We start from the raw sequence: 25677 nt of genomic DNA, 5'->3' as shown, positions 1-25677 counted from the left end.
GTTTGTTTTTCCGTAAATTGCACAAATAGATTGGACGCCCATGTTCTTGTATTTGCTACCGCATCGCTCAATGTGAACACATCTTTAAAAGAGGGAAGAGATACTGTTAAAGAATTAGTGTGATGCGTATTTCCGAAGTACAACTTGTGACATCAGAAAAAAACACTTACAAAACAGCTAGACTTAAAGGGACAGTTTAAGCATAAAATGAAAATTATCGTTAACACTCTTGTCATTCCAAATCTGTACGACGTACTTTCTTCTACAGAATATACAATAAGGTATTTTGAAAAGTTTTTCAGTGTTTTTGTTCTTTTTTTTTTTTGTTTTTTTCCATACAATGAAAGTCAGTGTTTTGGATCTCATTGACTTTCATTATATGGAGAACAGCTGAAACATCCTTCTTTTGTGTTCCCCAGAAAAATGATAGTCATTCAGATTTGGGATGAAATGAGGGTGTCAACGATGAGTGAATTTTCATTTTATGCGCAAACTGTCCTTTTAAAAGGGTGCACCAATGTGGAGAATGTAGTGTCCTAGTGCATTGAAAACAATCAGGGCTGTCTTCCGGACAGCACATTCTCAAGTCTAAACAGTTTGTTGGGACACACTTAATGCTACTACTATCCAGGGGTGCGTTTCCCAAAAGCATCGTTAGCCAACTATGGTTGCAAGTTCTGTCGTTATCAGCATGTTCAATGAGTTGGTGATTCTTGAAACCATAGTTCCAATGAACATTCGCAAAAACACCGCAAAGTTGTGTGAATTGAACAGAGTTTCTTGTTTGTATGACTTGTGGACTTAATAAATCCTTATCTTGAGCATATTAAGCATGCTGACATTCATTAAAATCTATATCTTTTATTTCGAATATATAAATGTCATTAACATCTTTTAGGTTGTCAAAAGAGTGCGTTTTTGAAGAGTGTGCATGTGCGTACGTGCTCTAATTCAAGATTCAATCGCTCTTACATTCTAAAGCTAAATAACTGAGAAAATGAGAATTAGTCCTCAGATGCTATTTCTGTAATTTATAGCAATAAAAAATCTTTCAAAATTCATTAAAAGAAGTTATTACTCCATATGCGTGACATCATTAACCAACATGGTTGAACGACAAATTTCGTGACTAAAACAATCATGACTGGCTAGTTGATTTCTTCAACAATGCATAATACTAGTAGTTACGTTGTTGTACGGGAAGCACACCCCAGGACCATTATCCCTAAAAAGACGACTATTCTCTGTGGGCGAGGGTGAGGGTTGTGGCTTTTTTAGATCTTTGTACACCAACGTCACTTTTCACGAATCATGTTTACGGAGCCCTTTGTATTTTTCATATATTGTATCCCCCCCATGATTCTTGTCTAAAAATAAGCACAGCTCAGTTTGATTTCAATATGTACAAGATAAAAATTACAAAAATAGAACGGGCATGGTTCTACGTTCATGATACTGCTGGTTGCGATCTGTTCTCTGTCTAATAACAGCGACAATAATAGTAATATAATAGTATTATGATAAAAATATTAAAAATACAGACAGAAAAATGTAACTTCCTCTGTAGAAAAAAAACAAAAACAAAACAAGGACTCCTAGTGCAGATGCGTAGCAATGTAAACCTGGTCCTACGACTATGTCAAAAGTTACAGAGTATATTTTAATATATGTATATAGAATCACATATATATAATGGAAAAGCAGGTCATTTGAATCCTCTCACAGAGAGCGTTCACATCATAGTTTCTACGATGGTGTGGGTGGGCTTCATCAAGCCTCCGTTCCAGTTGGGATCCAGGGGCTGCGCCAGCTCGTTGCTCTTAGGCAGGTACTCTTGGGGGCAAGAACTGGCCCCTCCCCTCACGGGTGCCGCCACGGCTTTGATCCTCTGGAGGGACACGTAAAGTGACGTTATTGGCCTGTCCGTTGATGAAAAATGTGATGTTTGTCGTTAGTGCGACTGACTCACCTCGATGAGGGGTCCATCTGATTGAATGATTTTGATCACAACCACCATAGGTATGCAGATCATGGACGCGAGGGCGAGGGTCCAGCCGACTCCAATGGACCAATCTGGGTACTCGTAGACTTTGTTGTATCTCAAGGGGGTATACTTGACCAATGAGAAGACAAAACATCCCTGCAGCAGAAGACAAAGCAGGGGTCACCACAGCACACTCAATCCAACATTCAATACGCAAGTACCATCTCCCATTACTGAGTTATGCAATAGATCACAAACTAATTCAAATTCACGTAAAGCTTTTAAGAGGAGAATCTTGTGAAAATTGTAAACAAACATTGAAAACTAATAATAAAAAAAATATTATTTATGATTAAAATAATTATGGTAAATGTTATTTAGCAATTGAAATAAACAATAGCATTGTTTATTACAATTATTTTAATTTATTTAATCAATACATACAAGTTTTGCTATTTATTTAATAATACATAAAATATTATTAAAAAGTATTAAAATTAAATATATTATGAACATTATTTTATTTGCTATGTATTATTAAATAGCAAAAGTATATATTGATTAAATTAATAAAAAAATAAAATATTTATAATAAACATTTAAATGTTTATTATAATTATTTTAATTCAGATAATTGAATCGATACATACTTTTGCTATTTATTTAATAATATATAAAATAAATATTTTATTTGCTATTTATTATTATCAATAATAAATACTATTACATGTAAAATAACATAGTATATATCATTGATATAAATTTATTTTAATCAATATGTACTTTTGCCATTTATTATATTTAAAAATTGCTATAATATAATACTATAATATAAAATAATATGACTATAGTTATTTATTTGCTATGTATTAATAATATTAAATAAAATAAAATTGTTTATAATTTTACTTTAGATTTTTATAATTTAATCAATAATACATACTATTTATGGCTATTTTGCTATTTTTGTTTAATAATGATACATAATTATAATAAAAACAGATTTATTTAGTAAAAATTTACATTAATTTGCAATTTAATAATATAATAAATAATAGGTCCTAAAATATGCTCAATTGATCTTTGTAGTGTGTGTGTGTGTGTGTGTGTGTATAATTGTTGTTTTTTTATATATATATTATGGCCTAGGTTTTTCTTTGTCAGATTCAAATTAATAATATCTCCGATCATGCAAGAGTCCACCAAGTTTCCAAAATGACTAAACAGGTTAATACACCGCAAAAGAGCAATCTAATAAAGGAAGATAAAAAGTTTCCTCAGTCTTTAAAAGCTTTATGGCTGTACATAAGGAATGGATTTCTTTTTTCCTTATAGTCCTATAATGTTCACAGAAAAACATTCATGATCTCATGGAAACTAATCCTGCACTTGTCCTTAGCTCCTTCCATTCATTCTGTTGGCCAGGCAGATGGTCACCCCATCTGGAGCTCTGTTACAGTGAGATGGGAGCCGGATTTTTGCAGCAAATCCAAAGCGGAAAAGCGGTATTTGCATGTGTAGCCATAGGGGGGAGGGTAGAAAAGCACACAATCTCAAATTCAACTGTGTAAAATACCCTTTCATAGGTTCTTTCAATGTATCATTTTAGGAAACATACTGTGTAGGGGGCCTAAGATCATCTGTGGAGGTGCATTTCTCACTGTTTTTTATTAACACAACACATCTATTAGCCTGTTTTAAGGGATCTTTCTCTATAAAGAACTTACCACACACAGAAAAGGTGTGACTACAGTCCAACTCCACTTCATCCAGGGATTTGGTCTGTAACCAATCATCTCCTCAATCGCATCATAGAAATTATCAGCACCTTTGAAGAGAAGGAGTGTGTTCAGGTACGAAATTCAAAAGCATTAACACATGATCCAACAGTGTACATAGACTGGAACAAACATACTGCATTGTTTAAGATGGGAATTACATTAGTAGCTTTTCAAACTGTTGTCTTGTTTGGGGTTGGCTGGGAAAACAACAATTTAAAAAAATGTTGCGCTCTAGTTCTTTAGTCTATTGTGCAAACAGTACAGCATGTTATCAGGAAAATCCTGCATAGTAAATAATATCAGTAATTTAACCTAAATCTACCTGCATGCAGGGTTTAATCCACCTCAGCAGCAGCTCTGTTATCAAGGGAAGTTGGCATATACCGGCATATTCATGACACATTTAGATTTTGAAATCAAGGTCATGACAGCAGGGAACAAAAGACGTTATGTACACTCTCAGAACTAGGTTAAACTGTACGGCAAAAACCCTGATTTGGGCACTAAATCATTTGCTCTAATTGATTCATAGTCTGTCACAAAGATTCAGAGAGAAGAGAAGAGGGAGATTCAATTCGTTAAACTGAGTAACTGGAGGTTCCAAATGAGTTTTAATTCTATGGTATAATAATTTTAAAGATTATTATTTGTAATGAGGGAAAATCATGCAGTACCAATGTTGCATATTTAACCTAAATTATTCAGCAGTGGTGAGCTAGTTAGGGGTCAAATATTGATTTGTATTTCTTGATAAACTCGTATTTCTAATATAAAAAAGCATACATATTTGTTTGATCTTAAATAACTTTGTAACAGGTTTGAATAGCTTAAAAAAAAAGTGAACATTCAATTTGTTTAAAAACTGAGAAAACAGTATGAGACCATGTTGTAGACAAGGTTCAAATGGTTTTTACTTAATTATAAACATTATATAAGAGTATAACAATTCTAAAGATTATTTATAATAGGGGTGAAATCATGTGGGAACAGGGTTGCAGATTTAGCTTAAGTTACTAAGAAGGGGCAAGCTAGGTCAAATGTTGATTTGTAGTTATAAACTCAGATATGTTTGAACTTTTTTTTTTTCTTACAATAACTTTAGTAACAGGGTTGAATGGCTGAATTTAATGAATTAAGTCAACACTCAATTTGTGTAAAAAGTGAGAAAGTGGCATGAGATCATGCTGTATAAAGGTCCAAATGACTTTTTCTTCTTAGGTATCACAATTTTAAGAATTATTATTTGTTATAGGGGGGAAAATCATGCAGTAACAGGACTGAACACAAAATGTGGGATACAACCAAACCTTGCATTTTTACTGTTGAAAACAACAGTAACAGGATTTATGATTTTAAAGTAATGGCACACTAAATTTGTACCAATCATGGGAAGTGCCTGCTACAGTACACCATTATGACTGTTACATGTTCTGTTCACTTGTACTCACCATAAACCCAGGCTACAGCAATACATTCAAAGAATGCAACCCATAAAAGGCACACGCCACTGGCTGCATAGTAGTCAAAGAGTTGAAACACATACATGCCACCCTGAAAAACAGACACAGAAACTATTGAAAAAGTAAGCAGGTTCTAATACATGCTGTAATTGCAAAGCTGACACAATAGAGGACTGTAATACCAGGGGTTGGCTAAACACTTGACTAGTTTTCTTTTGGTAACAAAAACATTTGTTGCACAATGCATTCAGGGGTGACATAAGACATTATGTCATGGAAAAAAAATGGGACGCTGTGTGGCTCAAGCCACAGAATATCATTTCCAGTTTATCGCTGTTCTGGGGGCTCAGCAATCAGGGGCCGAGATTTGAAGGGGGCCAGAGGAATCTTAGATGTGTATTGTCAGACCAGGCCGGATCTCCTAGTATAGCAGTGACACTCCTCTATGGAATTCTCACTGCTCAAAGCAGGTCAGGACGTCCATAAAAAGACATGGAAGTGGGAGTGATAAGGCAACTGCTCGGAGTAGAAGACTCTTCCTTATGGGAGAGAGCTTAGGCAGTAGATCTGGCATGAGTGTGGCGTTCTTCTTGAGAACACGAACTGAGGGTTTGGTTGAGGGCCACATACTATCAAATGACAATGTCACTAAAATCCTGAAAGGAAAACATATGGTGCCTGACCATTCAACTAAGCTGCATTTGATACACTCTTTATTTAGCCAGGAGAAACCAGCTGGTCCAATATGTTGGCAAAGTGGTAAAGACTAGAATTAGTATGGATTTGGAAGGGAAATGCTTCATAAATGTGTAAAAAAGGACTGTTGTACTTACCTCGGTGACCATGGTAAGTCCCAACAGGTAGCTCACAAAACAGACTATAGCTATGAAGATTTCACGCCGATAACCCTTCCGTAGGAAGGATGGATACAGATCCACTAGGGATGTGATCTGCCCTTCCACTTCGACAAACTGGGAAAAGAAACGAAACATTGTTAGCACAAACAGGTTTGTAGTGTGCAGACTCAAGCTGAAAAGGTTTTGTAATCATAAACCCACCAAGTTTGTGGCTTTTAGTTCTTGACTATTAGAGTTGATGGTTGTGCACTATTAAAAATTAAAGATTTAATTTTAAATCTTAAAATTAAAGATTAATTTTAATTTTAAAAATTTAGTTTTTCCCCCCATCTTCCTGTTTCAATAGACACTTGAGCTTCAGCTTTAGTGATCTATAAAAGTTGTGAAATACTGTAATGGAATATATCTATTAGTTTAAGTAGTACTGTACATAGTAACCCCTTTCAATGTCATCCAGCACAGCTGCATGAATATTATTTTAGATAAGCATATTTATTTTAACAGTCCAAACACCACACCCTGATTTAGTGGACTCCCTGGATGTGGATGGGCACTGATTTAGCAGAGTGTTTAATTTCACTAGGACCAAGAAATATGATAGTACTGGACTCCAACTGCTGTATGGCCAATAAGCTGCCAACAAAGTTGAGTAGCTTGTAGCTTGTCAAACTACAGTTTCAGAGTAGCTCCCCCAACACTGTAGGTTTCGGATTAAAAGGGTTTTTAAGCGCAAGTGTAGGTTTTGAGTGAGTTTCAGGCGTAAGGGTAGGTTTTGGATGGGTTTCAGTGCGGTACAAATATAATAAGTAAATGATAAAGAAATAGGTGTGAGGGTTAAGTCTTAATGATGCTCAAAGTTAATGAGGATAAACGTGTGCATATACTTTATCATTATTAAAATACCCCGAGATGGCTTGGAAAAAAAAAATAAAAAAAATAAATCACAAACCATATTGTCCCAATCATGTGTTTGTCTTCATGTTTCATCAGTGAAAACTTTTTATTCAGCTACAGTGATACAGTGACAGCTAGATGCTTTTGTCCATATAAGGGATTTCCTGGAATGTGGTAAGTTATCACTTCTATGAGTCCATATTGGACTTTCTGTGTGAGGGTGCCCTTAAGCTTTGCAGAAGAGTGTTTAGTGTTCCATAATGCTCACATCGCCTCATTTTGGATAAGAATAAAATGTGAACACACTTGGCCATGTGCAGGGGACGAATTTACGTTTTATTAAAAGCATCCCCTGCATATTGTACTCAAATGTTTTCTTGGGTACTAGGACTTAAATTACTATACTGAGCTGTTGTTGGAGAGAGCTTTTTAATTCTTTTAAAAGTATGAAAATCTAATACTTTAAATGTTAGCTATGAAATTAGCAGTCAGCCATTCCAAAAATGTGTTCTAAAAGGTTCACAGACTGGGATGAACATCAGTGTCTGGCTGTCATTGCCACCCTGTAAACTAGTGGTATTCAAGTTGTGTAGCATACCATTTTATTCATTTGATCCTCACCTGACTGTCGAGGCCCAACAGCAGAAGCATGATGAAGAAAAGAATGGCCCAAAACGTAGGCAGTGGCATCATAGACACAGCTTTAGGGTAAGCAATGAAGGCCAATCCAGGACCTATTGGGAAGAGAACAGAGGGAGGTGGGGGAGTGGAGAGAACACAATTAGCAAGGCTAGCAATTTGCACACTTTGATCTATGCCGTTGCGGTGCGTTTCGTCGTTGGCACAGACCAAATGGAGACATGAAAGAAAAAAGGAGCGAGTATCTACAGGACAAAGCGATCAAGCCAGGCAAAATTACTGCCAGTGGTTCATTGTAAGTCCAGTTTCATTGCACCTTCTGGCAAAATTAGCATCTTGATGTTAAATTCAGCTGTTTCCAAATCTAGAAAAGGTTTGATCAGCAATGTGGTATTTCCCCTGTATAACACTACAGGTTACATATTCAACACCACATAGAACAACTTCAGAGATTCGAGCCAACATACAAACTAGGGATGTGGCCCAAGCCGAATTTCGAATTAGAAAAGGCACAGGAAATGAATAGCGCATTATACCAAGCCCCTAAACGGACATGGTTAGGCTTGCTGTGGTAGTCGGTTACATTAAAGTACATCATATTTCACTTATCACGTGAAGATAGTAAGGAGAGATGACTGACAGGACAGTGGAGGAGGATTTGGTGTGCAACAGATCCTGAGCGTCATTGACAAACATCTAATAAAATGTGTCATCAGTACGGTGCTCCCTATAAACAGCATATTCATGATCGCCAATTTCCTTCACCATGTCCGTTAAGTAGAATCCGTTATTTATTTTCCGAATTCAGAATTCAACTTTTGGCACATCCCCAAAACAAACATCTTTACTTGCTAACATTACTGCAACATCAAATGTAGAATTCAATCTGTTCAATAGAGGTTAAATACAAGAACAAGCACAACGCATATATAGTAAAACCAAAGAACAAATTAAAACAATGATACAGAGCATCAATGTCAAAGTATAATAAAATGCACTTTCTGCAGAGTCAGGTTGATGTGTCCGAGACTGACCTTCCCCAAAATTGACTTCTTTTCTGCAAAAAGCTCCTTTTAGCTTCTTGGCATTTGTAATGTTTAGAAATGTATTCAACCAAATCATCCTGAAAGACTCCCTGATAAGGATCCTGTGGCTTCAAACAACCGTAATTGTGCTGATATGCACGGAAGTTCAAGTAAAGTTTGGGTTTGCATGTAAACAAATTGATAAAGATGTATGTTTTGTGCACCTCGCTTGAGCCAGACATACTTAGACCAATGTCTCCACAGAGGAGGGCCAAAGAAGGAACAGTGCAGAGGACTAGACATTTGGAAAGCCTTGAACTTGAAAGCAATCTATATATCAACTGATCTCTCTCACCATGAGACTTACTGAAAATAAATCTGAACCACAGGACATCTTAAAACAGCATGAAAAATAAAGAACAATTTCGAGAAATGCACTAGATGGCCAAAAGTATGTAGAAACCAGAACCAGATCTCACCCATAGGGGCAGTCGTGGCCTAATGGTTAGAGAGTCAGACTTGTAACCCAAAGGTTGCGGGCTTGATTCTTAATATTGGCAGGAAAAATGTAGTTGGGGGAGTGAATGAACAGCACCCTCTTCCACCCTCAATACCCACAACTGAGGTGCCCTTAAGCAAGGCAGCTAACCCCCTATTGCTCCCTGGGCGCCACAGCAAAATGGCTGCCCACTGCTCCAGGGGTGTATGCCCACAGTTTGCTGTGTGTGTTCACTACTCACTGCTGCTAAAGTGTGTGCACTAACTTGAATGGGTTAAATGCAGAGGACAAATTCCGAGTATGGGTTACCATACTTGGCCTTCACGTCACATCATATGCACTTGTTGAACATTTACTTCAAAAACCATGAGCATAAAAAACCATGAGCATTAATAATAAGCTTCCACTCTTCTGGGAAGGCATTCCAGTAGATGTTGGAACAGAGATTTGCTCCCATTTAGACATCAGTGAGGTCAAGTTCCAGTACATCCAATAGGTGCTCGATGAGGTTCAGGTCTGGGCTTTGTGCATGGCAGTCAAGTCCTTCCACACCAGACTCAGTAAACCATTCTTAAGGAGATGCATGGTTGCATGCTTCATTTCAGGTACCTGATTGTAATTTAAGGGTGTAGCTGAAATAGCCAAACCAATTAATTAGACGTAGGTGTAAACATAGTTTTGGCCATGTAGTGTAGTGTGGTGTGTCCAGGGTAGAAAAAGGAACCAATAGGAACTGACATGGCGACCTTAATTAAATTGCAAAAAGAGTTCTTGAGGACTTAAACTCAAACTCTCCAAGCCTGTTGTAAATTGCCTTTATCCTGAACTTGGCACAAGATGCTTCTTGATTAGGGTCACCTGTGGAAACCAACTGAACAGCGATCAAAGCTAAATCAATGATTTTTCACACAACTGTTGATTAGTCCATAAGTGGACTAGGACTTAATGTTCCCAGTGGCTCCAAGAATGTTTTCTCCATTCAGTTCTATAGTCGATTCCAAGCAAATTCCACTTCCCACCGAGAGACCTTCTACATTAATTCATTTTGGTTTATTGTCTGCTGAATGACGGTGAAGGTTCCGAATTTTATGCTTTCTTTTTAGTCCTAGGTCCAGGAACTAGTTTTATTGGCCCCCGAATCGTTTATTGTCGTCGCTTATTGCCGTCGTTTTTCACTACAGGGTTGACCAAACTTTTTCATGTTGTTATTTGCAGCAGCAGTGCCCACCATCACTGCTACTTGACCCTCGTACCTGACTCTGCCACATCGGCTATGTCCACCCCTTGCTCTTGTGCCATGAAGCCCAGGACGGAAAATATTGCGAAGCCAGACACAAAACTGGTAGCGCTGTTCAGGCCTCCCAGCAGCAAACAGTCCCTATGTCACACATATGTCATGGAGTTTGTTAATTAACACAAAGGTACCCTAGGTTCCCACTTTGCCCGTTCACTGGACTAAGCCTCCCTCCCGCCCTTGGGCCGTCGAAACCCACCTGTAGCAGTTGTATTTGTACTTGTTGTAGCTTCCCAGTGATGTCATGGCTCCAAGACAGATGGCGTAGGAGAAGAAAATCTGTGTCCCTGCATCGATCCACACCTAGACATAAGACGCCAAACTATTAGTTGACTGACAACATGAATTGACCAAACTCAAATATTTGCATGCGTTCTGCCTCTTGTAGGTCCTCCAGAACTGTACACACCATCAAGAACGAATATAAATTGTTTCAACAACTGCATGTCATGTTTAGATTTGTAGCTTTCTGACTGAGGCCATCATGAGCTTTATTTATGTCGACTCTTTTGCACATCTTGGGTTTTTCTCTGTAAACTGTATATCCGAAGTTTATTCTGGTTTTAAGTTGCGGAGGGTCTCTGGTGTACATTATGTCGGCAAGTGTAAACAGCACTTTTCCTGCTGAATAGTTCATCTTAGTTGACTGATTTATATTGGTTCAGTTTAATTTGGTAGCTGGTGGACTAGCATAGCCACGTTGTTCACCTAGCTTTTGAAGTTGGTCAACCAACAGTTAGCCTTTCTGTTGAAGCTAGTTGACCAAGGTAGCCTTTTTTGGTCAAGCTGGTTAAGAAGCCTGATAGGGACCAGAGTCCAAAACATATGCTAGGAACCAGCTATGATGGTCTTTTCAGCAAGGCTGATAGCCATAAAGACCAAATAGGTGTGTTAGAGGCACTTCAGATAGTGTAGAATCAAATTTCAGTGGGTGAGCGATTTTATAAAGCCTCTTGAGAAGACATGTTAATAGCTAAGAGATCTTACCTCTGGGTCTCTGAGGCGAGTCACATTTGGGTACAGATAAAATTTGATGCCTTCGGCTGCCCCAGGAAGAGTGACTCCCCGTACAAGCAGAACAATTAACATGACAAATGGGAATGTTGCCGTGACGTACACAACCTAAGCAGAAAAGTCAAGAACACTGAGGTTAAATTTGATGCTATGGTTGTATGGAAAAACCCACAAGCTTTGTTTGTGATTTATTTAAAAAAAAAAAAATACTGCAGAACGTTTTCACAGGGTCTTTATAAGACTTGTCATACTTTCCAACATTCTAAGATGATACTGTCAAAACAATTTCCAAGGCTAACATGCAATTTACAGCTTAACTTTACTAACAGATTCAAAATGGCTTTAGTGGATATGCTTTCTGGTCAGAGAGTGAGTACTAGATGGGAGGAAAACAGCACATCATTTAATTTTTGGTTTGGCTAGAAACGTTATGTTATGACCACAATGCCATAGAGTACATCAAAACATTAATATCTGCAAGTATATTTAAAATTCTCCAGCCTAATACCTCATTCATAAAAAAATGCATAATTTTATATGAATAACTGAAAGGAATCTTTCACTTGTCACCTTTAATAAAACTCAAGTGAAGAAGAAAAGGACTCTATAAAGGCTAGTTCACAATGCCCCAACAAATACCAAATTCCAATGGTTATTGGGTTTTGCTGGATCAGTGTTTCCCAACATAAAATCCATCAGCCAACTTGAAATTTTGGCATTTGTTGGGGCAGCATGAACCATCCTTTAATGCGTAAATAAATCTCTCTTAAAGTAGATAATGCTAGCATTGCAATAGAGCAATCTAATGTGACAGTGTCTTGGCAGAATTCATGATAAGATTCACAACTGCATGGTCAAGGGGAATGTGTGTCCAAGTCAAGAGAAGGTGTCTGCTGATTGACTTTACAGTCTCTATTAGGAAGGAGTTAAGCTATAGTTACCATTGCTGCTAATCACCAGGGAATGGCTGCTATGTTTATGTTTACAACATTGACTAAGGTAGCATTCATATCTCCCTAGCTACTCAGAACTCCAATGACACTGTAAAAACTAATATGAGTAGTCCTAACTGCCTGAAGTTGAAAAAGTCATGTAATGCAACCAAGCTCACCTTCCCAGTGGACTTAACACCTTTCCAGATACAGAAGAAACAGATGACCCACACAGCGAGCAGACAGAGAGCCAGGTCCCATTTAATATGACCCACATCCTCGATACCATCAGAGATGCTGAGGACATTTCGCCTGTGGTGGAAAGAATGTTTGCCGGTGAGACCCTCTGAAGCCCTTGAGGGTATTTAAGGAGCTACTATTTAAATAATCAGAGAAGTTATACAATATACAAAGGACAGATGAGTTCTCTACAGAGGAAGAAGTGTTTAAGAACCAGTCAGAACAAAAAGTCATCATAGAGCAGGGATATAGGCAAAACAGCTCCTGGAGGGCAACCTTGCTTCAGGCTTCAGTTCCAACCCTGCCTAAAGCCCTGGATACACTGCACGATTTTAGCAATCCTATAAGATCATTACTTTATCACACTGTGTGACATGGATCTATTAAACTTGGGTACGACATGCATATACTGTGCGATCATGACACCTGTTGACTCGTAGGCTACAATGCAAGTTTCTATAGAAGAATAAAACTTCATCAGCATGCGCTAGTGGTAAACAAAACACAATGTTGAATCACACTTTGGCAGTTGTAGATTTTATGTGTGTTGAAAATAAAAAGGAAGTGGCGAAAGAAGAAGGGAAAAGAGCTTGAGGTAAGCAGTTTTAAGTTTTGGTGCCATGTCACATTGATTTCATGTCGCATTTTTATTGGCTGGTCAGTAGACGTAGGTGCTAGCAGCAAACACACTGTGCGTAGATCTGTGCAACACTGTCAGAAAACTATCGTAGGCTATCTTTGGTCACAAGACTGGGAAAACGGGCGTCTTTGAACCTCTCTCATTGTACGACATAGCCACGATCACAGAAATCACCATGACTGTTTAATGATTGCATGATTTTTGGCTGTCCCAGACGAAAGATCACAAACAGTGTATCCCGGGCTTAACACCTGCCTGCAATTCTCAATTAATCCTGAACAACTTGATTAGATGGTTCAGGTGTGTTTGATTAGGGTTGGAGCTTATGGTGCATTCACGCCATATCGTAATTCCTGTAACTACGAGATTCTGGCTCATAAAAAGTATTCAAGTCCTCGTAGATTACGTAATTACAGCTTGTAAGCTGGGAGCAGCTTGAACAGCTCTGAATATAATGTCATGTGTTGTCATCTCAAGATTCCGGTAAATTCGAGGTGGCGTGAGCGCAGCATAAACTCTGCAGGATTGTAGCCCTCCAGAAGAATAGTTGGATACACCTGTCAAGTAATAATACCACCACTAGCTTCTGCTAAATCAGGGCATCCAGTCCTTAGGGAGCACCTAGAGAGCCACCTTCCAGCAGAGTTTAGCTTTAACCTGCTCAATCACACCTGTCTGGAAATATCTTGTAATCCTGAGAAGCTTCATGTGTGTTTAATTAGGGTTGGATCTAAACTGTGTTTGAAGATGACTCTCCTGCAGGTGAGATGGACAACTTTGATCCTGGAGGGCCACTGCACTGCTTTTAGCTCCATCCCTAATCAAACACACTTGAAAAATCTCACCTAAGTCTCCAGGATTGCTTGAAAATTACAGGCAGGTATGTTTGATTAGGGATAGAGCTAAGTTCTGCAGGACAGTGGCCGTCCAGGGCCGAAGTTGCCCATCTGTTTAACACTAGAACTACCAAGGCAGTCATTTTGACCGTTTTAAAGATTTGCAATGTAATAACTTTGTTGAAATAAAACCCATATAACTACAGTTCCATGACTTTTCTTAAATTAATGTAAATTTTATTTTAACATTGTTATTTTATTAAAATTTCAAAACACAAAAGAGTTCTGAGTATTTCTACCTTGAATGGCCATAGCGGTCAATTTGACCGCACATATTGCAGGCGTATCTCCTCAGCGCTTTTTCCCGCGGTTAAAGATGTGCGTAGCTGTTGCCTAGCAACCTTTCTCTGGCAGTTTTGTATGCTTTTGATAAGCTAAAACTTAGCTTTACCGTCAAAATGGCAACAAGAAAGAAAATGACTGTCACTGAGGTTTTATCCTTGCTTGAGAACATTGATGATGCAGAGTCTGATGGAGGAGCAGAGAGCGATGTCTCTTGGTCTCTTGACAGTTCGTCTGACACTGATTCTGAGGTTCTGAGTCCTAATATAACAGAACTATTTATTCATTCTAGATTTCATTAGAGGCTGCATAAAATTGTTTCCGATTCGTGTGGTCCAAACATTTCCGATAATGCTAAAGCATTGTAAACTCCAAAAGTCAAAATGTATTGAATAAAGACAGATGTAATCATTTCCAAAATTCACAATATGTTTTTATCTAACGAAATATTCTGCTTCATTTTATATTTGTTGACATTTTGACTTTCAAAAACAACATTTTAACTGCGGTGAAAAACTTTGATCTCCAGCTTGCCGGATGCAAATTGCAGAAAGCAAATTGCGGCATGCACTTTTGTGGGAGGTCTAGTAGCTCTTACACAATAATATCACGAACATATTATATTATGTATGCTTAAATTACCCCACATTTTTCATTAAACATGACCATAGAAGCTTTGAAGTAAATATAACATGAAAAAAATGACATTCACTGCTGTCTGGTATGAACAGTCAAAATGACCGCTATTGGCAGTTCTAGTAGTTATGGAATTCCGGTAGTGCTAGTGTTAAAGCTTTAACACTATCGTCTACCACATGTATATTCAACCCTGCTACTAAAAACCCACTCCCCGGTCAATTATACCCGAACAAGATAACCAAAGTCTGTTGGATTACTTTGGGATAAAATTACAGCCAGGGATGTCGGAGCAGGATTGAATCTAAACTTTTCAGGACAATGGATCTCCAGTACCTGGGTTGAATACCCCTAATCTGTCTTATTAAACATTATGCAAGTTCCATAAGATATATATTTACATTGAGGATGTCACTAAGAGGGGAAAGGAGCACCAAAGTCTTTGGGAGTGACTGAGGACAACTGTACGGATAAATAAGGCAATCTTCACAAAAACTTTTCTGGATTTGAATGGCTTTCAAAGCGCACAACAAATTTGTACTCAATACTTACTCCCAGAACTCGGTGACGGGAGAAGTGAAGTTAGTGGCATTTGCAGCCCCCCAGAGTGTCTTGTTCTTGCGGAGGGTATCCTCCACGCAGTTTTCTGTGTTCCATTTGTTGTTGCAGCTTGCCCAGGGGAGCTCTGGCTGAAAGCACTGGAACAGGTAGTACAAGCCCCAGGCCAGAATCACAATGTAGTAGATGTTCAGCAGAGAAACAATCACGATGGACGCATAGCCGATACCTGTACAATGAAAGGAATGTCGACATTAAGCTGATGGCACACTCGACTGACTCAGCATGTGGTAGTTGTGCAAAATGTTTGCGATTTGTTATTATAACCTTAATGAAAGCAATGAAAGGAGTTGTGCTTCAGTGGAGTGTGAAAATGGCTAAATAAGTGTCAAATGTCTATGAGACCTTCTTGCCTTGCTGTATAAACATGGAATAATTTTGCCTAGAGTTAGAGGAAAGTGATGTAAGACATTGGTTCAGAGTCTGAACTGTGTAAATCAATGTTGGCCAGGCTGACTGGAAAGCAAAGCTGTCACCTCATTTACTGGATGTGTGTAATTCAGCAGTTTTCATGTAATGATTGCTCACTGGTAAACTCTGTTTAAATAAGTAATGAATCTATGGCCAGAAGACATGTTTATGCTCTTTGTTATATAAGAGATATTTCGGTGGAAATTTAGCTAGACAATTCCTCTCACTCTCTTTTTTAAGCGTACAATAGTGACTTGCTTTTTGTGGGGCTCGAACCAGCACCCTTTTGATCAGTAGATTTCAGCTTTAGCCACTACACAAGCAGAAGAGAGGTCTGATTATGCAAGCTACTGCTCATGAGCAGCTGGCCTTCTTAGCCAATAAATTAATTGTCAGCTGCTGGTGTGTCTCTGCTACTAGCCAGGCTGAAAATGAAACTACTACTGGTCCCTAGAGTAGTAAGAAGACAGGCTGCAATTAACAGACAGCTGACATTAAAATACACCAACAGTGGGTGATTTAAGACTATACAATTTCATTCAACATGTGGCAACTACATGTTTATCTAAGTAGACATAACTTTCTTGGTGCATGGCAATATTATAGCGAGTAAAGGTGTCAAGTTTCATAGCACTGGTGTTCTTTCAGTTAACATTATCTGCTTTGGTCTACATTAATATCTCCGTTAGAATTAGCGGATGCAGCCATGCCTCAATGGGAGTTTTTGAGAGAATAATAATTGCTATTAGCTTTAGAAAAAGTATGTGATATACTTGGACAATGAGCTGTAAGTCATGTAATTTGTCCCACCTGGAAGCCCAGCTTTTCCTTAAGACCATGTGATGTGTCTGATGTTCAAATGAACAGGATTCTTTATTGGTTAAGTTTAAATGTAAAAATGTTCAGAGATACATATGCAGTTACAATAATTGTGAAGTGTAGAAATTTATCAATTAACAAAATAATCAAATTTTACAGGAAGTTTTGAAAATGTGCATTATTCATCACTGTCGGTAGATTTACTAGTCCTAATATTTTTAACGAAATGATACTTGTCAGTGGCTCTGAGAGGCAAGGAAGATAGGGTTAACCCTAATTGCTATTTTTGTAAACATATGGTCTTTTCTGCTCTGGTATTAAATGAGATATGTATTTCCTATCAGACAGTCCACATGAAACCTGTATGTCTCAGATACAGCTGGTGGTATCTGTGACACACCTCCCACTCTGTGTCCTTATGAAGGGGTCAGGGTGGTTGGCATGGCCCCAATTGCCCCTGCTGGTAGATGCCATAACTACACCATCTGACAGCAAAAATGAATCATTCTCCATTGACAGCCATTAAATATACTGTTGAAAGATCTCTTTGATCCTTACCATAATGTATAATTTATACGTTTCTGAAGTATTCATTGCTTACATTTAGTTGAGAAATAAACTGCTTACAGTTTTGTCCTGTTCCAAGAATTATTTTTAGTTTTACTGTTAGTTTTATTTATTCTCTGGTAAAGAAAATACATGATCAAGAAGCTCACCTGTAAATATGGGGCAAAGTTTTTCCCAACAGGTGATTCCTCCCTCAGAGGTGAACTGACCGAGTGCCACCTCCAGGAAGAACACAGGCAGTCCTCCGCCGAACAGGAAAATGAAGTATGGGATGAGAAAAGCACCTAAAGGAAGCCAAGAGAAGACTCACTTAATTCTGTCAATTATTATATCCTATTAACCACTGGTTTAGTGTTTAACTCTTATTCCTCATGGAGTTCAGCCTGTACAGTCTAAGGCTTTGACACTTGCTCACATTCTTTTTTTGTTCTTCTGTTGTTGTGAAGAAAGTGAGTGTCATGACAGTTATGTGCCAGTGACTGTTGTACATTTGGAAATGTAAGGCAAAATCTAAGGGTTCTCTTTATGAAGATACTGTAAAGGTGTATCTGATTTCCAAAGTTTTTGCATGATTGCAGTACTGAGAGCATACTAATAATTAAGCCTTAAAGCTTCTCAAAATTAAGTTTCAAATGTTTTACTTTATATATATAACAATATAATTTTCATACTGTCTGATCTGCTCTTTTTTTCATATAACACAAGTGGATATTAATGTACTGTCAAAAAAGCACCATAAAAGTAGTCTAACTGTATGAAAACAGACCAAAATTTAAGCTGTTATTCACTCTCAAATCTCATTTGCATATATTAAAGGCATTGTGATTGGTCATGAGACACATGAAAACCCATGATGTAACATGAGACTTGAGAGCTTAAACAAGCAAACAATTAAATTCCAGCCTGTTCCTCAAACAAAGTTTCTGTATGTCTTCTAAGTTTTTCAAAGCCATACAGAAGGCTATAGAAGAAAGAGTATCATTTGGGTTTGAAACAACATGATGGCGACAATGACAGAATTTTTAAAAAAATGACATGAACTGTCAACATCAGTGGTTAAAGTCCAAAAATGTATCAACAAATATTCTCACCTCCGCCATTCTTGTAGCAGAGGTACGGGAACCGCCAAACATTGCCTAAACCAACAAAGCCCCCGGCGACTGACAGAAGAAAGTCAAGCTTGCTAGCCCACTTTTCCCTTTGGGGGTGTTTTCCCTCAGCTTCATCCTCCGGCCTTGTGCCAGGGCTCTTTCCTGGGGAGGGTTTCAGAATGTCTTTGTGGAAGTCCTTTAGACACTGGAGTTTCTCCTTCTGAGCCATGCTAAAGGAGAAGAAAACAAAGGGTCAAAACTCTTCACTGAACCCCAAAGGCCTAAGGTTCAGACACCAAAAAGATCACATCGCATTTCAACTGTTTTCTATAATTAGGGCAAACATAAATAGTTAATTTAGAACAGATGCTTTGCCAGATGTGAGAAATGTTAACACGAGAGGATCACGTGATGGTTAACATGATGGAAGTAACGACACCTTTGTGTGGTTTGAACACAGGAAATCTTCATGTACAATACAACTGCAAGCAACTTTTTAGATTGCATCACGATATGAGGTACAATAACCTAACTACGAACAATGGTACAATAAACCTAGTCATAAAACTGATAAGAATCGTTGATTTCGTTGTTGTTTGTGAAGTGTGTCTGTAGTCAACATAAAATGATGCCAAGAGATAACCACATAGACGACATGTAGGAAAATACATCAGCACTTAACACCAACTAGTTTAGAGTCAGCATGAAATCAAAATGGTCTTGTTTTGAATGATTGGTGCACTAAAAACCCATTTATACAAAAAAATCAGTCCTTTTGTCCAAGTAAAATCATTGGTTTTTATATATACTTGATATTACTGGAAAACAAGACAGGAAAAATGTAAGAAAAATTTTTGCCCTTAAGAAAGCACATTTTACAATCCAATCCATATAATCTGACGGATAAAATACAAGTTTTACTCAAAATACATTAAGGCCCGCAAGGAAACCCAAATGCAATCGCACATTAATTAAAGCCGATTTAATAAAAAAATGACTCAATTCATTCACTGCGGTTGTTCTGCAGATTTGGTATGCGTTTATCCTGCCCATGTCCCTTTAACTAACACAGTGTTTACGCTGTCAGGATTTTATTCAAGGATGGCGTAATTATGTCAGGCTCGGCGTCTTCGGTTTCAAAGTATGAGCCAAACTTGCCATGGAGCTCCTAAGATAAATCCCAGAGAGTAAGATACCAAAGTCGGCTCCAACATCCCTACCCGTTCCAGACTCCCTTACAGCCTGGCAACGCTTGAACAAACTATAGCCCCACTGTGAGGCCAGTTTCTTCAACACAAACCTGCTTTTTTCCAGCTCTCAAGTAGACGGAAAAGGGGGGGGGGGGATCCATGGTGTGTTTGACAATCAATAAATACGCGTATATTCTCTTTTCCGTTGCTTTACTAAACATACGACTGAATAAACACGCTAACTAGCCTGAAGTGTGGCGGCATGCCAGGACTACCAGTTCAATGACATTGTAATGACGTTTAGACATCTTAAGTTCATTTAAATTGTTCTTCTGAGGTTTAAGGTCTAATGCTTTAAAAGAATTTGGTTATTTTTACAACACTAAACTGCTGCCATTCAACTGATGCTTCCGTTATATTTTCAGTTTTTCAACACAGTCATTCACTTGGCAACACAAGACTGTTACACAATAGTTGAAAGTGCCTAAAAAAAAAGTCTAAAAAGCTCAAGAAATTACGATCATCCTCTCGAGGTAGGTTAAATCTGTGTATTTCAAAGGCTTAGGAGCTTGCTACAACTTAAACACATTCGGTTACATAACTAGAGTGAAATCCTCCAGACACTTTCCATTTCCACTCAAAACACTGTGGTGACAAACTTTACTGGCCAAGAGACAAAGTAAGCAAACTACTGGATTAAAAAACACAAATTCAGCCTTGTTGAATTGATTCAAGTTGCTCTTTCCTGCATTTTCCCCATGAGTGAATGGTAGTAATTTAACCGACAATAAAAACCAATTTAGTTATAAAAACCTTTCTCATCCATAAATCTTCTAATATTCGACATGACAGACACCAACAAAGTCATATCTTTAACTTTATTCTTCAGATTTGACAACCTTCTCATTATCCCCAAACCCAAACATTCCCTGAATTCACATGATGCCTTTCACTTACATTTCCTTCATGGCTGAATCCAATTGGTCTGTGTTGTTCTCTCAGCAGACACCATACCTCTGACCGCACGGCCCCAATCTCTCCGGGGCTCAGTGTAAGCCGAGGTGACACCACGACCCGCCCACAGACTAAGACAATTAAAAGTAATCAGTAGATTGGTCGCAGCTTCGGAGCAGCGGATAACCTGAGCGACAGCTCGATGGTAAATTTCCACTCCCCAGAAGCGTCAGAGTTCTACCTGAAACTATTTATCTTTGCATGTGCGGCGTCCACTTGTGGCAACCCGAGCCGCAGACACGCCAAACAAGAGCATGTGGACGGCAATCCACACCTCTGTCGCATTTCACTTGAACAGCTGATGGTTTCCCGGCTGTTGTCATGCCTCCTGCCATTAATAGCTTTTCCTTTCGAGACAAGTACCTTAGCTAAGCATACTTTGAAATGAAGTTAAATGACTCAAAGTATAATCATGCACTTTTTGTAAACTGGTTTGAACACAGAGCCCGATTTCTGACTGACTGACAAATCTGACTTAGATCCCAGTCAGTAGCGAAGCAAACTCAAGGCCCAGTGCATTTGCATAGGGCTAAATGTGGCAAGTAACAAAAGACTATTGTACGACTTGTTTCCTCAGCCTTTTTCATTTGGCAGAGCAACCCTGATAAAGGGACAATGGTGATTTGTGCTAGCAGAACCATTTCTATGAATATTGGATCAGGCAATTTGTTCAGAAAACAGAACAAAGGATCTGCTGGCATTTTTAGCCCTTTTAACGCACAATGTTGGAATGCTGTGAAAATTGTGACACATGGCAGCCTACTTTGGGACACTGACTAAGTCTGTTTGATTTACAAGTAGAAACAATAGATTTGAATTGCACAGAGCTGGTCAAGAATCTCAAGTTTTCTTCATTGGAAGAAGTAGCTGCTTCAGTCCGAAATCCGCAATCAATCTATATAAAGAAGCTCCTAATTGGAAGTGATTTGTTCTTCCGCATCTATAGGTCATGTAGCCTGTGGCCATCAAGAATTTGTTGGGCCATCGACTTTGTCATGTCAGCTGAGATGCAGGAACGGCAGGAGAGCTCCATAGTCACAACTATCGAGGGAGACTTCAGGTCTAGAGTCGGCACGAGGCACTTTGGCTCATTACGTAACGTCCCGTTTTAGAACCATGTACATTTCCTGAGTGCTCTCACATTAAATTCCTCCCTTTCTGCAATCGTTCTACCACATAAACGTCCAGAGCATTAGAAGCACACTCTTAGCCATTTATGTAAACCTCACAACGTAGCAACGATGCATGAAACTGAAGTCATGAACATTAAAGTCAGTTGTTGACAGCAGAGTTTGAATCCCTTGAACTTGTACATGATCTATGACGTGACGCATTATGCTCTAATGCACTGCCTAGTCTTAGTAAACCAAACTGAATCACAGGAGGTCAAGACACTTATATCTGCATCATGCTGCAGGGCTTGACAAAGTGGTCCCACTATTGTCCTCTAAAGCAGAAGTTTTCGAACTTTTTGCAAGGAGCCTTCCAAAATTATATTGGCTGCAATATATTTTCATGTATATAAAATTTTACAATGTGAGAAAGACAGTGATATGTTTTCTAAATGAAATATTTGGTTTTTATGGTCTCACTGTACTAAAGCTACAGTAAATTATTAAAATATTATATGGATATTTACTTTGTATTAAGATTATTAATACAGTACTATTAATGCTGTAAATATAACGTGATTAATTTCATGATGTCTTTTTTTTTTTTAAATGTTGCAATGTATATCTTATGTTGACAAGTTAAATTGGACAGTCCTAAAAATATAATTATTTTTAATATACCCCCTTGCGGTCCTACGGCGGTCCCCTGTCCGATAATGAAAACACTTTCCTTATAGTACATGTTACTAAGAACTTTTGACTAAAAATCAAGCCCAGTTGATTCAGGGTCAGTATGCGGTTTATGATATATAAATAAGATAATTCAGAGTTAAGCATTACCTTGTTTAATAATTAAAGGTTACCCACTATTGGCTCTTCTTTGTTAGCACTATCATGTCCTAGTATGACTAGACCTTGGAGACATGTATTGACTTTGTTACTATAAAAAGGATTTAATTAATTTCAAAAGTATTATTTATTATAATAACCATTAATGGGGTTAGAATGACTTTTAATTTGTCCTGTATTCAAAAACAGAAAGCCATAATTTATCCTCTGGAAGTTTATGCCATAAATCAAGTCAATTGGTCAAACTTGTCAGTGTACTGTAGCCAGACCAGATCAGATTCCTGTCATTCCTCTCCAGTTTCCACCAAGAACTTTTACCCTTGTGTATTTACAACTTCAAGTGGAATATTTGTCACCTGACCAAAACAACAAGTTGCAAGCCGAAGACACTAATAAAAAAAACCCCAAAAAACATCCAAATAAATGCACAGAGAATGAAGCTGGACTACATTATAAATGTGTATGTTCCACAAAGTGGCACCAAGAAGTATATGTATGGGTGGAAAATGAAGGGTACGGTGACTGTTGCATGTCAATAAAAAAGAAAAGTGATGAAATGGATGTCTAAAAGGGTTAAACGGGGTCATTGAACTGTGCAAAATTTAAAATCTGTGCTGTAGTGGATGTCCTTCCTCTTGTGCATATTGGGGTGTTTGGAAATTTTACATTGTACAGATGTGAAATTTGGCTCAAAATTTATATTAAAGAGAAATAACCTGATCAAAAAAGAAAAGAAAAGAAAACATGATGAAAGAGTTCAAAGTCTAAAGTGGTAAATAAATTCTGGGCAGAGCTGTTTGCTGGCAGTCATGAAACAGTATTGCCTTTGTTAACATGTCTGACTTTTATACTGACATCAATTAAAAAGTATCTGATATAGGCTCATATTTGCAGTCCTCTTTTATGACACACCAAGATATAGCAAGACAACATTCAATAACTAAACTGTTTTCGTCCTAGCAAAGAAAATGGCATCTGTCCCAAATGCATAGTGGCCGTTACCCTTATCAGTGTGCAAGCTGGCTTGTGCACGGAAACCTAAACTCAGTATCCTGTATTGTGTTTGTTTAAGCCGGGCTCTAGACAGCTAGTGAGCTGCCTGACTGCCGCATAACCCTAAGTAGGGTACGAGACGAGGTGAACCTGCCTGCTAGAGTTCTCTTTACTCTATTGCACTACCGGTTCATCTCTATTAGGATGCTGCTCCAAACGAAAAGCTACTGTATTTGGCAGTTTCGTAGCATCTCGTTGCTTAGCATTGCGTTTTTATAGGGCGTGTGAAGTTAAAACAAATCCTATTCTTTTAGAAACGCGTTCACAGTGACGGGTTTTTTTTCTAAGCTTTAACTACGTTTAACTGGGAACTGAGTTTTCAGAGAAGCGGAACTTTAAGCGAGACGCTGACAACATTCTGAGACGCGCCTCAATAGTAGCCTACCCAATGTCTGGCGGTTGTTTACATGGAAAAAATATGGACAAACATCATAAACGGACGCGAGAATGTTTTTTTTTTTTATCTAAACGCCCCCTTTGAAGGTTTTTAAATGAGTTTCATGCTACTTTCAGTTCCATTTCGTTTCGCTTTTGAACGCAAGAACGCGTCCTTGTCTGAACCGTCGCCAAAAACGCGTCACAAAACCAACATCCGATAACTCTGAAGAGGCGCATCCGTATTAAACTTTCGCAAAATGTGTTTTCTTGAAAACCCATTCAACAGGTTCATCAACGATGAGGCTGCATCTGGAATCGCATCTTTATGTGCGAAAAATGTTCGTTTATCACGTAAAATCAGTTTGTATGTTTGTTGAGGTGAATATCTCAGATAAACCCGTAGTTTTAAAACCCCCAAGATACGGGTTTTCGTCGAGAGACATTAAACTGTCTATTCTTAACTCTATGCAGTCAGCAGCTATATTTATCTGGAGTGGGAGTGCATGAAACTCCATGACAAGTGACAGCATCAACACAAACGCGTTCAGCAGTACATCACAGCGGTCTTTGCTTACTTACAGACCACCAGTTCAAATAGCTGTCAAATCGTCATAAATCACAATAAAAAAAAACCTAGGAAGAATTAAAATATTATATAAGCATAATTATTATTATATAATAATAATGACTGGATTATTATAACCTTCCAAATGTGAGCTTTAAAATAACAACGTGAAACAAAATCTTCTAAATAAACTGTTAAACTACTTCCTGGATACCTTGTCAACTAAAACAAGAGATTTCGTTTTCAAGTAATGTTTGAAAAAAAGGTGATTAAAAAAAAAGGATTCGCGAAATATCTAAAATAATCAAAAATTAAAATAAAACCGCATGTGATCTCGCATCAATGTATTAAACTAACACGGCAAACAAACAGGAGAGAATTGCGTTACCTTTACTGTTTTTGTCCTTTAATTCCTTTGAAACGGTCTTGTTCCTTCTGTATTGTGCGGCGACTGGGTGCTGAATAACAGCGGCAGTGGTACATTTAGTTTATGAGCTTTTTTTTCTGACCTTTGTCTCTCAACATGGGTGACCATTAGACATCAGTTGTGGAAAAACACCGGCCTGCCTCCCGTTTGCGGCAGCAGAGCGTCTTCTTAAAGCGCCCGCTTCCTGTGTTCAGAAAATCGCGCCTCCAACCCGCATCACTGCTGCAGCTCCTCGTCTGTCTGTGCTCAACAGCGCCGCCACTGGTCGATGGCCGCAAGCACTCCTGGGTCACTTTTTTTAGCTTCAATAGTACACACACACACACACACACAATAATATATATATATATATATATATATATATATATATATATATATATATATATATATATATATATATATATATTGTGCTTGCAGAGGGATTCCTTCCTGGTAGAGCACTTCAGTAGCAATGGCACAGTTGTGTACAGTATACTTTTGCTGTGTGTGCTGCATCTGCCAAATACATGA

General features: G+C 38.2%; 1 protein-coding gene across 2 annotated transcripts; it reads right to left on the bottom strand.

Moving 5' to 3' along the window:
- Positions 1 to 304: 304 nt before the first annotated feature.
- On the bottom strand, positions 305 to 25317 carry slc6a6b (solute carrier family 6 member 6b). 2 transcript variants are annotated; one of them, XM_067395905.1, is made up of 14 exons: positions 25129 to 25317; positions 18580 to 18809; positions 17638 to 17772; positions 15626 to 15860; positions 12559 to 12691; positions 11421 to 11555; positions 10633 to 10736; positions 10393 to 10517; positions 7598 to 7710; positions 6059 to 6196; positions 5214 to 5316; positions 3712 to 3812; positions 1970 to 2140; positions 305 to 1888 (listed from the first exon to the last, which is right to left on the bottom strand). In XM_067395905.1, exons 2-14 carry the CDS (start codon positions 18806 to 18808, stop codon positions 1733 to 1735), a joined length of 1878 nt encoding a protein of 625 aa, XP_067252006.1. In that variant the 5' UTR covers position 18809; positions 25129 to 25317; the 3' UTR covers positions 305 to 1732. The 2 variants fall into 2 exon arrangements, with proteins under 2 accessions (XP_067252006.1, XP_067252005.1); XM_067395904.1 differs by lacking the exon at positions 25129 to 25317 and adding an exon at positions 20727 to 20866.
- Positions 25318 to 25677: the final 360 nt, after the last annotated feature.

This window comes from Chanodichthys erythropterus, chromosome 10, assembly GCF_024489055.1.
Source record: "Chanodichthys erythropterus isolate Z2021 chromosome 10, ASM2448905v1, whole genome shotgun sequence".
Taxonomy (NCBI): Eukaryota; Metazoa; Chordata; class Actinopteri; order Cypriniformes; family Xenocyprididae; genus Chanodichthys; species Chanodichthys erythropterus.
This window is presented reverse-complemented; position numbering and strand designations above follow the sequence as displayed.

Bases quoted from the DNA above. Each gene is read 5' to 3' on its own strand.
- slc6a6b (XM_067395904.1), bottom strand. The intron at 12,692-15,625 runs GTAAGTATTGAG...TTTCCACCACAG, and splicing joins CCCGTCACCGAGTTCTGGGA to GCGAAATGTCCTCAGCATCT. The intron at 2,141-3,711 runs GTAAGTTCTTTA...CTTCTGCTGCAG, and splicing joins TCACACCTTTTCTGTGTGTG to GGATGTTTTGTCTTCTCATT.